Source organism: Tetrao urogallus (assembly GCF_951394365.1).
Source record: "Tetrao urogallus genome assembly, chromosome: 5".
NCBI classification, from domain to species: domain Eukaryota; kingdom Metazoa; phylum Chordata; class Aves; order Galliformes; family Phasianidae; genus Tetrao; species Tetrao urogallus.
In genome coordinates, this window is record NC_136818.1 from 24,708,650 (window position 1) to 24,725,409 (window position 16,760).

Consider the following 16,760-nt stretch of genomic DNA (forward strand, 5'->3'; position numbering starts at 1 on the left):
CGGCTCCGGGCTGACCTCAGCAGGGCAGAGCCAGCCCTGCCGGGAGAGGATCAAGGCTGCGAGCTGGAACAGATCTGCACGGTTACCATGGAAAAGCACGGGATCGTTTCCATAAAGCCTTTGCCCGAGGTGAGGTGGTGTTTCGGCAGGAAGGAGCTCCGCTCAGCACAGCTGGTTGGTGCACAGCTGCCCATCCGCCTGGCGAAGTTTGCATTGAGATCATTTGTGAAGGTGCCTTACAAAAGAAGATTACATAGGCTGAGATTGAGCAGACCTGCCAGATTTAAAAGGGTAGGAGAGGGCTCGCAGAGGGATTTGGGGTGGCCACACTCTTTGCGCAAAAATACGGGCAAGGTTGCAACACCAACTGCGTCACTTTTGCTCCTGAGAGCAGCCCACCCTCAGCAGACCTGAGGCCGCCTCTGCCCCCTGGCAGCCCCACACATGGTGTTGGCAGAGGGGACGTGCCTGGGGCTCAAGGCTCAGGTTCTTGCCCCACCGCAACACCAAAGTCCAAGGCCGTGTGGCTGCAGGGTCGCCAGAACCTGGATGCCTGCAGTACCCACGTGGGCTCACAGCCTCCCAGATCCACCTACCCTACAGAAGCAGCAGGGCAGCCACACACATCTCTGCTGTGCTTTTGGTGGCACGCATCACTGCAGTGCCCAGGCTTCACAAGCCTGACATGAGTTATTCTATGTATGGATACTACTGGATGTTTTTCCTCATGCACCCTCAGGCTGTTCTGATATGAATAGTTTAGGATACTTCGAAGACCACATCAGCAATGGTGGGATCCTTCTGGGCTTGTAGCATCTCACAATTAATTATACGAAGTCTTGGGTGCGGCAGTTCAGCTTAGCCTTGAATATATTAGCCTATTTTTTCTAATGCAATTTTCACGCTCACTCTCCTGGGTGCTTAAGACTTGTTTGCTCAACGAGGACATCTCTGGTGTTTCCTGATGTTAATTAGAAGTATTTCTGAGCCTACTGCCATCTGTCTGGGGTTTCTTTGCTGGGGATTTGCCATGGACACACTGCCCCTGTAGCAAGCTTTGCATTCCCTTGCTCCCTCTCCAGTAGCATCACCTGTAATCCTGCTATGTCCAAGTGGAGCACAGCTAGGGCTGGGGGATGCGATCCAGCCGTAAGGAAGGCATGCAGGCAGCATTGCAGCACCTCGCACAGTGTGCAGTGTCAGGCCTTGATCCTGCCACTAAATGCACTCGGGAGAATTTCCACCTCCTTAATAAAGCTGTAATGTGTATTAGGCTGAGATTAATCTGCCAGCCATGGTTAATGTGTTCCTGACCTAGTAGGGAGCATGCTTAGCAGCATGAACCGCGCTAATAAAATAAATAAATAAATAAATAAAAAGAAAAAGAAGAAAGCAAGCAAAGGAAAAAAAAAAATATTGCCAATGCACACTGTGACCAATTTCCAACTGCAAGGGAAAGGCATGCGCTGAGCACTCCCTGGGATATTCTCCACCCTTGAACAGAGCAAGCAGAGCCAAGCAATCTCTGGGTCTCAAATCCCCCGCCCTGCCTGCCTGGTTCTCATCATCCAGCTTCCCCCAGCCACGCTTGAAGGAAGAGCACGTGCTTCACAGCGGTGTCTCTGCTTGCTGCAGAGCAGCCAGGTGGGTGCCGGGCTTGCGATGCCGAGCGTGTCGCTCTGTGCAAAAGCAAAGAGGTGGGCTGGTGGGGGATGTGGAAGGGGAGGGACTTTCTTTTTCACATGTGCCTCTGCACTTTTTTATTAATTTGCTTTCCTACGCTGCCGTTCTGTGCAGCTCAGGTCATCGCCGGCTTTGCTCTGCCTTTGCGAGCCCTCCGGTCACCACCCCACAGCCACCCTTGACCCTGGCAGCACCTTCAAAGGCAGCATGCTGCGGAGCCTGCAATGTTTGCTCGCTTATCAGCTGGGCAGCCTCCCACTGCGCTCCTGGGGACACCGCTTGGCCACTGCTGCCCACGCAAGGTCAGTCCCCTGGCGCCGTGCTGAGCTCCCTGTCCTCATTGGGTGACTACCGTTTGAGGGCAGAGTGGTAATTAATTAATTAAACAGCAGCTCATCTCGCTAAGGCCTTGGGTTTGCTAACCCGTAGGTAAAGGGCTTCGGCCCTGTGAACCCCTCTAGGGGTGATGCAGTAGTGGCCGCGTGTGAGCAGGTCCCACCTGGCTGTGCTGGTGGAGGTGGCACATAGTCAGACACTAAGTTCTCATCCCTTGGCTGCATTTCAGTTGTGCCCTGTGTGGCACCACAGTGAGCAGCGGTTTCACAGACTGGTTTGAAAGTGATACAGCTGAAATGGGAATGCCTTGGCTGGTGGGCACAGGGGGAGATGCTCTTCTCACCTTCCTCCCAGCTGTGTCGGAGGCTGGGCCTCTTCCTAGGATCTAATCCATCACAGCACAATAGACCATTCCTACTCTTTGTGTGATGCTTATATTTTAAGAAAAGAAATGGTGAAGTGATGGTAGAGCTGCCCAGAGCTGTGGGTGCCCCAGGCCGTGGATGGGACCTGGCAGCCTGAGCTGGGGGGCAGCCAGCCCAGGGCAGGGCTGAGTCTGGATTATTTTGGAAGTCCCTTTTAACACAACCATTCTATGGACTTACACAATCATTCATTTGGATTTAGTGCAGGTGGAAGGCAATTTTACCTGTGCTTAGCACATCAGGTCTGCACTTGAGCATCGCAATCCCTCAGCTTCTGATGGAGAGGTTTGTGCAGAGTTTGCACTACTGCTCCGAAGGCAGCAGAGCTCGGCGTCACCCAGGCCCGGATCAACACGTTGTGTTCCGCGGGTTCGTGGCTTTGAAAGCTGAATTAAAGCCAAAGCTGGGAGGTGTCACCTCTCGGCACCACGCCTGTCCGGCGCCCCGCCGGCCTCGTTGGCTGCGGCGAGGAGGGGTCACAAGGCTGAGCTTCCTCAAAAGACCAGCAGGCGGTGGGGAGGAGGAGGAGGCAGGAGATAAACAGGCGGCAGGAGCCCTGCGGGAGGCACGGGCCGTTCTGCCCGGCCGCCTTCCCGGGAGAGGGCGCTGGGGAGCCTCCGCCGCTTCTCGGCTGTCTCGTAAACATGTTGTGCTGCAGGAGATGGGCTGTGCCAACGCCGGGGGCTTCTGGCCGTGGGTGCCCCGGGCTAGCTGGCAGGCAGCTGGGCTGGCCACCGCTTCTGAGAAAGTCGTAGGTAGCACATTTCTAGGAAACGGGAGCTGTTGGTGTCCCGATTAAACAAACCATGTAGGTAAACCCAGGGCACGGCGTTGGGTTTCCAGAGGCAACCCTGCTTTGTGGGGGCTGTTTTGCTGCTGGGTCTCCCTAAGCGCTAGCACCCCTTCCTTTGCTTTCAGCTGACCCACTCTGGGTGACCACAGCTGAACTCTGGCTTTGGGTTTTGCTGTGGGGGGAAAACGTGGGTGCCAAATGGGGAAATGGAACAAGATCCAGGCAGGGAAGGAGGCAGCCGAGGTGAGAAAATATTGAGGCACCCAGCTGTGCCCTGCTTGGGGATGCAGCAGGGACACCTCATCCCCCTCCCAGAGCTGAGAGTGTCAGTGCCTGCTTGTCATCCCCAAAAGGATTCTGTGTGCTGATCCCTTCTGTATTGAAATCTTTGCTTTACACACGAGGTGCAAGAATTTGGATATTGGAGGAAGGTAGCAAGGTGCAGGCTGCTGGGAGGTAAGCAGTTTGCTTTGAGGCTCTGATTTGCCTAAACTATGCAAGGAGGCGAAAAGCACTTGAACTACACCTCCATCCTGGTGAGCCCTGAGGGATTAACTTGCACTTGTGGCTGCTCTAATGCGATGGCAAAGAATGAGCCAGGTTGTCCCGCAGGCAGGGTGGGGACCTGGCTCTCAGATGGGCCATAAATCAAGACAAACCCTTAGCCAGCAGTTAGTCCTCTGGGCTGAGGATCCGGCTCTCCAGGGCCACTGTGTCCCCAGCCTCCAAATGAGCAGAGGTTGTGCTTTGGATGGCTGTGATGGCACAGAGGGTCAGGCTTCTCGAGGAGTGGCCACGTGGGTGCCAGCGTTGGGTAGCTCCTGTCACACCGAGGCAGACGTGAGCTTGTCCTGGCACTTAGGTGCTGGGAATGGATGTGTGTGGAGCAAGCACTGGCTCTGCCCCTTGGGTCTAAGCTGGAGGGCCGACCAGGAGCAGGGATGAGAGAGGAAGCAAGCACTCAAGGTGGAAAAATATCGGGCAGTCAACGGGTGCTCCCAGCCTCATGAGGGCTGGGGAATGTCTCTTCCCTCAGGTCACCGTGCCCTGCAGTGAGGGTCTGGACTGTGAATCCATGCTGGAAGGGTGCAACACAGCAACACCAGCCCTCAAACACAGAGTCCAACACGAGGCGTGCAGGGGGCTCCCATTCCTTTTCCCCCTTCCCTGCTTGTCCTGTTTACCCAGGGCGACTCATTTCCATGCCTGCGAGTTATGCAAAGGCAGCTGCTAATGTAAACGCCGCAGAAAGCCCTGGATTCGCTCCCACTGCTACTTTCCGAGAAGAGGGGGATATGTTTTCGGGGGCTGGAGCGGCGGAACAGCAAAAGGGAAGGAAAAACAACCCCCCCTCCTTTTGCCATTCCCCTAAACGGGACAGACGAAATATCGCAGAGCAGCTCAGCGGGGCGCCCGGCTTGTTTTTCCCCCTGCCCCGATTCTCTTGCCAGCTCCCTCCTCCTCGCAGCCCCATCCCCGGCCCCGGCCTGCCCCCGGCCCGCTTCCCGCTGCCCAATCAGTGCGGCGGGGCCGGCGCTCCGGCTCCATAAAGCGGCGGCGGGCGCGGCCCCCGGGAGCCGAGCGTGGGAGCCCCGCGCCGAGCCCCTGCAACCCTGCCCAGGTAACAGCACGGCTATGGGGGAGGGAAGCGGGGGGGTCCGCAGGGTTCAGCGGCGGGGTTGTCCCAGCAGATTCCCCCAAGGGAAGATTCCTCTTAGCCCTCGGGACGGGGGGTGGGGAGGAAAGAGGATAAGGGGCGGCTCTTGTTTTGTCTTCAAAACAAGCTCTCTGCTGTTCCCCCCCCCCCCCCCCCCCCACCCTTTTCTTTTTCTATTATTTTTTCTTTCATTTCTTTCTTTCTCTGTCTTTTTTTTTTTTTTTCCTTTTCTTTTTCCTTTCGGGGCTCTCACTCTTTTTCCTTAAATAAAGGCAATCTCACTGGGAGATAGGTGATGCTCCCCATAGCTCACCCCACCGAAGACCTCCTCCCCAAGAGAGGGGTCACATGAGGGGATTTTGATCCGAGAGGCTCTGGCATTTTTCAAGGCTCTCAGCATGAATATTCCTACTTGTTTTCCATTTCTGAGTTGCTGGCATTACCAATCCCACCGCAAATATGAGTGGATCCTACACACGTGGGTTGTTGGGAAGCTTGGGTTGGGAGCAGAGCCCCTCCATGACAGCCCACTTTGGGGTTGCTGTGCTGCTTGTTACTTTCCTCAGCCCTGGATGAGCCTTGTGTAACTTCAGACCAGCTGATCTGGGGAGGCAGCTGGGCTGGCAAGCCCTCCTTGCTGAAGCAAGCATATTAAGAAAGCCCCAGCTAAGCTTTCCTGCTCATTAGCCCTGCTCCAGAGCAGCAGCGAGCATGGAGGTGTTTGAGAAGTAAAAAGTTCACACCGGGTTCAGAAGGTGTTTTGAAGGCTGTTGCTTGTGGATAGGACCCTTGCCAAGGAGCAGGAGTTTGGGTATTAACAGGATGCATTGAAGGTATCAAAGCAGTTGCTGGGTTATCCACCTTGGGCATGGGATGCGGAGTAGCATGGGATCGTGACTGATCTGCCTCTGTGAATAGAGCGTGGGGAAAAAAAGCAACTGGGAGAGCAAGGAAGAGTCTCACGTTTGGGATTGGTTTTGGCATCCTCCCTGCAGGACAGCCCTCATCAGCTCCGCAGCCATGGCCACCTCGGCGAGCTCCCACCTGAGCAAAGCCATCAAGCACATGTACATGAAGCTGCCTCAGGGGGAGAAGGTCCAAGCCATGTACATCTGGATCGATGGGACTGGGGAACACCTCCGCTGCAAAACCCGCACGCTGGACCACGAACCCAAGAGCCTGGAAGGTGAGAGGTGCGGGATTCGGAGTAGGTGCTTTTTTGGGAAGAGCTGAAGATGCTGCTCTTCGTCCCCCTCTGCTCACCTCCTGCTCCAGGTGCCCGGGGAGGAAGGTTCCCAGCTCTCCAGATGTGACATTGAGTGCCATGGCAGGGGTTGGGCACCAGGCCCGGAGGAGGGGGCTCTTGGCATGGGATCCATGGCCCATTGACTCTCAAGTGCTCGTTTTGGCCGGAAGTAGTTTGGCAGAAAGTGGAAGGGAAAGAATGGAGCTATCCGGTGTAATTAAGAGCTTGTGTCCCTCAGAACAAACAGTCCCAGCTTACACAATAATAGCATTAGGATTTTCTCAGGTTGCCATGGAGCTGGCTGGAGACAGTTATGAAATGAAAATACTGTGTGTGACTGAGCAGAATTCTCTCTCTCTCTTTTCTCTTTTTTTTTTTTTTCCTTTTTCACTCTAAGGGAGTGGTTGGCACATCTCTTTTGAAATCTCCGTGCTTCCCATCCTCCCACTTTCCCCCCAGGATACGGAGGAGATAACATAGCCTGGGTAGAGTTCACTGCAGCTCCCGCTGTGCTTTGACCCCCAGGATGGAGGGCACAAAAGCCATGCTGGCCATACTCCTCTTTTCCATATGAGGCTCAACCCTTGTGGCAGTGCATGTGATTTACTCTTCCCCAGTCCCCAGACATCCTGAATGAAAGCAAACTGGGTGCCCAGCTCACTCCATGGTGGTTGGGAGATGGGAATTGTCTTCAACGCTGCAGTACTGGCTTGGGCTTGGCCAGCAGCCCAGTGACTCGTGTTTTTCAGGGTGGCTGCAGAGATGGGGAGTTGCCTTCTCTCATTTCTTACTTGCTTTGTGTTTCTACTTCCCTTATTTGCAAAAAAAAACCACAAAAGATCATCTGAGCTGGGATGAAACCCCTTCTAGTCCCATTGTCTATAAGTACTTGCACTTCCATGGCACTGAAGAGTGGTGGAGAGTCCATCCTCCTGGCACTGGTGGACCCTGGCTCACAGTGATTTGCTCTTCTCTTCAGATCTCCCCGAGTGGAACTTCGATGGCTCCAGCACCTTCCAAGCTGAAGGCTCCAACAGCGACATGTACCTGCGACCTGCTGCCATGTTTCGGGACCCTTTTCGCAAGGATCCCAACAAATTAGTTCTCTGTGAGGTCTTCAAATACAACCGCCAGTCTGCAGGTGAATGGACACACTACTGGTGTTTGTGGGGAGGGGATGCTGATAGAAGAAGGGGGCGGAAAAAGGAAGACCTATCCAAATGTTGTTCATGCCCTTCAGCATTGTGCATGGCAAAAATAGAGCCCCAAAAATACAAGGTAAACAAAGTGCTGGTGGTGATGATTATGGTGGAACACCTGGATTCTTCCCTTCACCAGTGCTGCTGGCACTCAGGCTGTAGATAAAGGAGAAGTGGGCAACGGAGGTGGCAGACCTAAAAAATCTTGTGCTGCTTTTTCATTACAGAGACAAATCTCCGGCACACCTGCAGGCGGATTATGGATATGGTGTCCAACCAGCACCCCTGGTTTGGGATGGAGCAGGAGTACACCCTTCTGGGAACAGATGGTCATCCATTTGGCTGGCCTTCCAATGGCTTCCCTGGACCCCAAGGTAACCTTTCAGGAGCCAGCAATGCAGTGTGTCAGGAGTGTCTGCTGCCTTGCTTGAGTTGTTAACCCTCTGACACAGCTTATGTTTCAAGCAAGACGAATGATTCAAGACCTTTCTAGTACTGAAAGTAGCAAGCAGGACAGTGGCAGAAACTAATTCACAAAACTAAGATCTTTATGGAAAGGCCAAAATGTTCACTGCCCTTTTCCAGATTTTGCTGTTCATTTATTAGTCTACAGGTGACATAAACTCTTGCCCAGTATGATGGAGTAAAAGTCAATTAGTGCTCTGCTCTACCTGTGCTTTGCCATGAAAAATGGATGCTGAGCCTTGATCTTCCCCATGTGTGCTCTCTCTTCACAATATTTGAACCTTTTACCTTCTGGAAGCTCATGTTCTTCTTGCTTTCCATCTGTGCTGTTGCAGGTCCATACTACTGCGGTGTAGGAGCTGACAAAGCCTATGGCAGAGACATTGTGGAGGCCCACTACAGAGCGTGCCTGTATGCTGGTGTGAAAATTGGAGGAACCAATGCAGAAGTGATGCCTGCCCAGGTAAAATCTTGGGTGCCTTGTGGGGTGAGATGGTCCAGAAAAATCATGGGTAAAATGAGCTTTTGACTCGCCACTCCAAGCAGTGCAGCTTTGCTAGTGGTCAGAGTGTAAGGGGGTGGGAAGTTGTTTGCTGTGCCTGACTAAGCTCTGATTCGTCCTTCCTGTAGTGGGAGTTCCAGGTGGGACCATGCGAAGGGATTGAGATGGGGGATCACCTCTGGATAGCACGCTTCATCCTCCACCGGGTGTGTGAAGACTTTGGTGTCATCGTGTCCTTCGATCCCAAACCCATCCCTGGGAACTGGAACGGTGCTGGCTGTCACACCAACTTCAGCACCAAGAACATGAGGGAAGACGGGGGACTCAAGTAAGTCTTTTGAGATGGGCCAGGGCAGCAAGTTGGGCTTGGTAGCTGCAAGCTTTTAGCAGAGCTTTTGACTGCATGGTGGACACCGTTATGGGGCTTGGCATTCTGCATGAGACTTTTTTTCTGGATTTCACTCTTTTTGTATGTGTGTCTGTGTTTTTTGTTGAGATGTGTGTGTAGTATTACACTCCTGTTGGTGCTGGATTGGAAATTCAGTACAGATGGAAGGATGAGCAGTTTGTAGGAGGATGTGCAGCTCTTGTTAATAAACAAGCTAACTCAGCAAGAGCATTTTTTTATTTATAACCGTGATGAGAGTGACCACTTGCTTATGTCTGGGTCAGGCTGGATGCAAATGCCAGGTTTGTTTTCAATGTGATGATTTTGGAAATGTAAAACCCAGGTCACAAATGGGACTGGCATGCTCAGTGCAGACCTCACAGCACTGGACCTTGGTGGAGCTCTCCAAAGGGATTTGTTTGGGCAGCTCTGCTTTCTTGCCTTAATCTCAGTGGTGCTCTGAGATAACGAACCAGCCTGTGATTGTCAGCTTCCCTAATAGGACCTTGGGTTTAGAAATCTCTCTTGTGGGGGCAGATTTCGCCAGAGGCAGGGCAGAGACCTGGCCATGGGTCATTCCCGTGAGCACTGTCAGTGAACTCTATGAGGCCATGGGGATCCTTTTCCAAGAATCACACAGGTTAGAAGGGAAGCGAAGCCCCCCCATTGATAAGGACAGGGAAGTGGGTCATAGGACATAATTCACTTGGGGATGTCAGGGGGAGGGATGAAGCTACATTCACTTGGATACAACAGCAAGAGCGGCTCACTCACCGAGCCTTCTCCTCTCCCCTGCTTCCTTCACAGGCACATTGAGGAAGCCATAGAGAAACTGAGCAAGCGTCACCAGTACCACATCCGTGCCTACGACCCCAAAGGAGGGCTGGACAACGCCCGGCGCCTGACGGGCTTCCATGAGACATCCAACATCCATGAGTTCTCTGCCGGCGTTGCCAACCGCGGCGCCAGCATCCGCATCCCACGCAACGTGGGCCATGAGAAGAAAGGCTACTTTGAGGACCGCCGGCCTTCAGCCAACTGCGATCCCTATGCTGTGACGGAGGCCCTCGTCCGTACGTGTCTCCTCAACGAAACTGGGGATGAGCCTTTTGAGTACAAGAACTAAGTGGAATCATGCCCACAGACACCGCCTTCCCCCCATGCTTCCCACACCCCTAAACTTCCCTTCTAGTTGTAATCCTGAGGGTACAAGATAACACACTTCGTGTCTCAGTAACTCTTGTTGTTTTGAGGTGGGGGAGGAGGGCAGGTTTAGTTTTAATGATGTCTATTTGTCGTTGACTCTTCAAAAGGCGAGAGGAGGAGCAGAGGGTGTTAGAGAATTTTTAACCACTGTTTTGTTTTATTGTTGTTGTTTGTTTTTTTTTTTTTGTCTAATTCATCTGTACATCCGGTGGGATCCAATGGCTTCCAGGACAGGCTACACATAGAAAGAAGCCAGCAGACAAGAGGAAAGTGAAAATTACAGCTGACTTCCCCAAATTTGGGTGGTTAGACCCAACGCTGGTGCTCTGTGGGCTGATGGTTCTCAAGGCATAACATCCCAAGAAGGGCAGGGAGGAGCTGAGATGAGGCCCCGCTCTGTCCTGGGGTGTGATGGGGAAGTCTTCAGCCTCTTGGCACTGTCAGATTTCTAGGATTCTTCTTGGCATTGAGCGTGTGGTGTAGGAGCACTTAGGAAAGCTCCTTGTTCTGTCATTGGAAGTTAACTGATCTCCTGCTCATAACACAGAGTGAAGTAGTATTTTTCTATTTAAATGTAAAAACAACAAAAAAAAAATTATATATGAAAGTGGGGGGTTTTGTGTTTCTGGTTTTTGGGTTGTTTTTTTTTTCTTTTGAAGAAGAAAAAGATGATGTCCCAGGGACTTGACCACAAGAGTGGGCAGAGCTCATGGGGGTGCTGCCAGAGGGCCTTCAGGTGGGACTGAGGGAGAGCTTGAAGGGCTCAGTGGGGAAGACTCAGAGGAATGCAGCTTGCAGGAGGCAATTCCCAGACCTGGGAAGCCCACAGGAACGTTTATCACTGTAACTCAAGTAGCCATGAAGTGCTTGTGTGGATGAGGGGGAGGAAGGCGTTCCGAACGAGGAGTTGGCTGGTCAACTTCACCATGTTCTGGACAGAGCTGTGGGTGCTTCACTTTCCGGTGGGGTTAGCACGTCACTAAAGCAGGGCTTTTGATAAATGAAATTTTAGATGACTTTTTTTTTTTTTTCTTGTAATGTACTTAGTTTATAAAACTGAGTGATTTTACAGAGACCGTCGATGTCACTGTTGTGTCCTGGCTATGGGACTGCCTGCCTCCACTGATTGTGGCTGGGAGAAGGGGAAGGATCCATCCCTCCCAGGCAGCCCTGTGCCTCCCAGATCGGGCTGGGGGTTCAAACGTTCCAGGATCTTACACTTTGGGTATCTTAGATGGTGCCAGTTATATTCCGTTGCATTTGGACTTCTTCCGAATAGTTTTTTTATAATTAAAAAAAAAAAAAAAAAGAGATTGAAATGTTAATTCTGACTTCTTCCTCCTTTCTGTGCTTCCTGGCAACTTCTTTTGTATGTGTTTTGTCTTTACTTAAAGGTAATTTTACCCTGATACTGGGAAGGTTTTGGCTTTTCATTTGCGGGGTGGGTGGGAAGGAGGGGACAGCCAGAACCTGTGTACCCAATAGGGGGCTGTTGGTTCTCTGGGGTAGGGGTTCTCTGTGGTCCTGCTGTGACTTCAGTGGGGGGAGTCTCTGTGTGGGGGCATGTGGGGCTTTGTGGACATTCATGCACACAGCCCCTAGGGTGTTGAAAGTAAAGTGGCAGCAAAGGCTTTGGAAAAAGGAGCAAGGTGTATGGTACGCTTAGGCAACCCTGATGGTGGGAGTGGGATTCAGTCCTTTGCTGCTCCTGTTGCCTTGCACATAAATGTAGCACAAGTGCTTGATGCTTAGTGGTACCTCGTGTTCTCAGCTGACAGAGCATTTACCCACTGGCTTGGTAATTACCCAGATGAAAAAAGCCTGAAACAATGAGCACTGTGCTGCAAAATGGCTCTTCTTATAATTATATATGGAAAAAGGCTGCCAGGAATTAGAAGGAAAAATCCCTGCTCTCCTTCAGCCGCTGCTGTCTGACTTCTTGCCTAAAGCTTGCAGGCTGAGCCTGCTTTGCAGCCACCTGAACACCATTTCCTATGCACTGGTAGGCAAAGACCAGCTTTGCAGAAAATCTAGAGCTTGAGAGCTTTTTGCTCTCCAGAGCTGCTCTGCTTTCCTCCATGATGTTCCTGGGACGACTTGATTGCTGTGTAGTGCAGCCAGTGACTCACTGGTCCATGATGGGGTGATCACTGATACAAAGCTGGCCATGTGCAGCAGCCCATGCACTTTTGCAGGTGTGAAGTGCTGGAAGATGATTTGAGGCTCAGCATTGCAGCATCCTTCAGCCAGAAGCCCTTGCCTGTATAAAGCAAGGCACTCTCCCTAGAGGTATTCAAGACGCGTGGAGATGGGGCACTAAGGGACACGGTCAGTGGGCAGGTAGGGAAGGGTTAGGGTTGGACTTGGTGGTCTCCATGGTCTTTCCAACCTTAGTAATTCTGTGATTCTATGATCTGCATTTCTGCTGCCACCCTGGATTTGCCTTCCCTCTGCTTGCTTTGCTCTGAGGCTGAAAGATCAGAGGTGGGCTTGTTGTCAGTGGCTGCCCCAGAGCTGACTCCTCTTTTCCTCCCATTGCAAGTGAGATGCTGTAAGGCTGATTGCCTGCAGGAGCAGCAGTGCAAGAGGGCTCTTTTTTTTCCCCCTTTTTTCCTCCCCATCCTGGCCTGCCCACGGCCTGGTACGGCCAGGCTATTTTGCTTTCATAAGCTGCATTATGTAAGCTGGTCTCGAGCAAGGACATGGTGCCAACTTGGCGTTGGGAAGGAGCCACATTCCTGTGCCGCGGGGTCTAATCCCTGCCTGCAGCAAAAGCTGGGCTGCAGGAGGAACAGGAAAGCTGCGCCTTGCTTTCCAATCTCTCACCCCAGGTGGAGGAGCCTTGCAGAGCCATCGCTCCCTTTGTCAACAGGCTGTGCCCAGCGTTCCACTTTGCAAATCTCATCCTCAGCAGCACTGGGGGCTGGCCCAGGCTTGCACAGCACACCTCGGGACCTTTCTCTCCTGCTGTGTTTGTTGAACTCTGTGCTCTGCAGCTTCGGTTACACTTGTTTGGAAAGGCTCAGGGGGAGGAACATGGAAGCAGAGACTTCCACAGTGCTAGCCAAAAAGACGGGCAGAGGTGTGCAGCATAGGATGTAGAGCTGTGTGGTGAGCAGATAGGATTGCATGATGAGGAGGTGGGGTGCAAAGCCTAGGAAAGACCATGGGACTGTGGAATGGCTTAGGGTGGAAGAGACCTCAGAGGCCATCCAGTTCCAGCCCCTGCCTTGGTCACTTACTGCTAAAGCCGACACTGGGGTAGGTTGCCCAGGGCCCCATTCAACCTGACCTTGAACAGGAATGGGGGATCCACAACCTCCCTGGGAGGCCTGTACTACAACCTCCATGGTGCATGGGCCAGGATCTCCAGCACAGATTGCCCCCGGGGTGCCATGTCTGCAGGACAGCCCTACCCCTGTCAAACCAACGGGCAGCTTGGATGGGATACTGGGCAGCCTGATCCATGAGATGCATCCCTCCCATGGCAGGGGGTGGGAGCTAGATGATCACTGAGGTCCCTTCCAACCCCAGCCTATGACTGTAGAATCACAGAACGGTTTGGGTTGAAAGGGACCTCAGTGATCATCTAGCTCCCACCCCTTGCCATTGGCGGGGCAGCATGCTGGGAAGCTGTCCTGCACCTACCTGTGCATGCAGTGCAGGATGGCACCGCCTGCTCAGCAGAGCTCTTGGGCTTCTTCGGCCCTTCCACTGATGAGCTCCAGGACCTCATTTGGCCAGGCATGGCCATACAGATTCAGAAGATTTGCTCTTATTCCCCTTGGGTTAAAGCCGGCAGCAGTAATGCCTTGACCTCTTCAGGTCTTGTGGGTAGACCATGGAAGCTGAATCACCAAAAACTATGCAGTTGCTCTGAAACACGGGATATTTTCAGCCCATTTTCCATCCAGATAGATAACACATGCAGGGTGATTAACTGGCTCTATTTTTTTTCCACCTCTCCATGTGGCTGGCTCTCCTGGCACAATATCCCTTCTCTCTTTGAAATGCTTTCAGTGCAGGATGGCTGCCTTCCCTCCTGGCACACAGCTGGGCTGGCACTCACTGAGGGCTGCCAACCTGGAAGGAAGTGGCTCATTAGAAGGGCAGCATGAGCTTGCATATGGACAGGTACAAGACAACATGGTCCTCTCTAACCAAAAACAGCTTTCCCCATTGCACCTTGCAAGGAACAAGCCTGGGCTTCCTGGAGCTGCCACACTGGAGAGGGTTGTGTTGTCACAGCAGGAAGGAACTGCACAGGGTTTATTGCCCACTCCTGCCCCATCCCTAGGCCAGGGTGGGCATGCTGGGCTCAATATTCATTTGCATTAACATTTTTCCTGTGCTGCTGACATCTGCTGATCCCAGATTGCTTTCCGACCATCAAACCCTATGTGGCAAGAGAGAATTGAAAGAGTGGGAGACACCTCATTAACTTTTACTCCACCCTGTATCCTCTTGCAGGGACAAGGAGCAATATTATTTTGCTTGCCATGGAGGGGGGAGGGGGGGGAAATAGGATGCTTATGTGGTAGGCAGGGGAGCATGGCTGTCTGCAATAAGCCTGGCAGCTGTGTGCACCAACACAACCTGGGTTCTGAAGTGCCCCACAATGAACGACACTGTGGGATCCCATTTTGGCTCCTGGACACAGGATGGGGACCATTTGGTTCTTCCTCCCCAGCTCACAGCTTCCCTGCTGTGCTGAAGTAGCCAAGCAAAGCTTGGGCAGCAAGGCTCTCCCCAATGGGCATCCGCTCTCCTCCTTAATGCCCCCAGCTGATGTTTTACAGGAGCTGCAGATGTTCAGCATCCAAGGGTGTTCTCTCCCTAGTGGGCTTTCTCCAGGCAGGGAGCCAAGTGAGCAAGCAAAGAACAAGATGGTATTGGGGAAGCAGTCTGATTTTACTCTAGCTATATCTAGCACTTGAGCTGAGCAAAGATTTGTCTCAGTGACCACCTGCAGGCAGCTGTGCTTTTTCCAAGCAGTGTTCCATCTCAGACCCAAAGAAACATTGTGTCAGCAGCAGTTTGGGGTTTTCCTCACAATCTCTGGTGGAGATTAACTCCTTTCCCTTCAAGCTTCAAGTGCTGGACACCTTTCATTTATCCATCCTAGCTTTCCCATGCAAACAGGGCGTAAAGAGCAAAAATAGAACACGGGTGGTGCTTTCCTTAGCTTCCAGCTGCACTGCTCTGGGAAAGAGGGACAGGGTGGGAGATGGGCAGAGATGGGGCTGCATCCTGCCTGGCTGGCTCCCAGCCACTCTGCACTGCAGGAGGTGCTTCCGTGGGAAGGTGACTCCACCTGGGAGGTGTGACACTGAGGCTGGGGCAAGGCAGGAGGAACAAAGCTCCTTTTGTTGCGCTTCCCCTGCCCCGCTGAGCTTCCTGAAGCTGTGCCAGTGAGATGCCGGCTGTGCCATCATAAGGCTGGCTGAACAGGGCACCTCTGTGCCAAATCCTAAATAGGTACAGCAAGATAAGGGGATTGACAAGGAGCATCCATACACATGGGTCTGGGACATGGAGAGTGTCAGCATGTGGGTGAGCAGTTGTTACCAGCGTCACCAGCATCACCGGCATGCCAACCTTGCTCAGCATCATGCTGTTCTGGGCACATAGAGGGAACTTGATGGGTCTGTCCAGGTGTGGGACGTAGCTGAGCTTAAGAATGCCAAAATCCACCCAGCATGCTAAAACCTTAATTCCAAAGCAGCTCCATCCACCAGAACAAAACCCCTTAAAATCTGACCTTATCATGGAGGCCAGAGAGGATACAGCAGTACTTACGAACATCTCTGGCTCATCACAACAGGGTAAGGGGGATGCACAGTCCTGCACTCTTTGGAGATGGGCACATCCATCCCATCCCTGCAATGCCATACACGGTGCATGGTGCTTCTCCACGTATCTGAAAAACCCCTGGGATGGTGAGAGTTAATCCTTGCTCCCAGCTGCCTTCCTCCAGCACTATGCAGGAAGAGGGGCTGCCTGGGGGAGGAAAAAGCGCTGTGTTCAGACCTTTTACCTAATTTCCAAAGGTTCAGACCTGACAGCCTTAGCAACGAGAGCTGCCAGAATCTGCACTGCTGGCTGCCTTCATGCACAGCCCGCATCCTTGATGCAGGGGTACAGCAGCAACCATCTCAGCACTGACTCGATGCCTCCTCACCCATAGGAGCAGCCAGGGGACACAGTTCTGCTTGCTCCTGTCCTGAGGTGTGCGAGGATCACTGTCCTGCATTTAAAGTACAAGAGATTGTCTCTACTACACACAAATATATTTCCCTCGGATTTGAGCCAGGAAAACTAGAAATTAGCATGGTGGTGAAAACCCAAGGAGTTGCCCTATATATGTGTGAGGCACTTTGCAGCAGGTGAACAGAGTGTGACCCAAAGGAACTTGAGTCCTAGAGTGTTTTCCCTTGGCCAAGGCCAAAGAAACCTTTGGAGAAGACCAGGAGTTATAGAATCATTAAGAAGATTGGAATGAATCATCCTGATTGGAAAGAATCATTGGAAGAGACCATTGTCATCATCAAGTCCAACCCCTATCCCCACCATACCCACTAATCACATCTCCAAAAAAATAAATAGATCAGGGATTCCTACAGTCCTAACCCAAAGACTTTGGCTATAAAGATGGAGGCTGCAAAAGGTTCTTGTTATGCCCATAGCTAGCCAATTCTTCTGTATTCATTAATGGAACTGTTAGTGCTGCTCTAGTTATCCAGTCCATCTCCAAGCCCAGCCCATCCTGGAGGTATTTAGCAGGGTCTTTATGGTGCAAAGACCCAAGGGATCTCAGCTCTACTCCCCACAAACATTCTGAGCAACCAGAATCTTTTCCT

At 52.2% G+C, this 16,760-nt stretch overlaps 1 protein-coding gene across 1 annotated transcript; it reads left to right on the forward strand.

The window, feature by feature from the left end:
• Positions 1-1,579: 1,579 nt before the first annotated feature.
• On the forward strand, positions 1,580-9,820 carry GLUL (glutamate-ammonia ligase; the record flags this gene model as incomplete). Its single annotated transcript, XM_079536002.1, has 8 exons — positions 1,580-1,644; positions 1,803-1,985; positions 5,890-6,080; positions 7,120-7,281; positions 7,567-7,713; positions 8,140-8,267; positions 8,435-8,634; positions 9,502-9,820. Exons 2-8 carry the CDS (start codon positions 1,891-1,893, stop codon positions 9,818-9,820), a joined length of 1,242 nt encoding a protein of 413 aa, XP_079392128.1. The 5' UTR covers positions 1,580-1,644; positions 1,803-1,890.
• Positions 9,821-16,760: the final 6,940 nt, after the last annotated feature.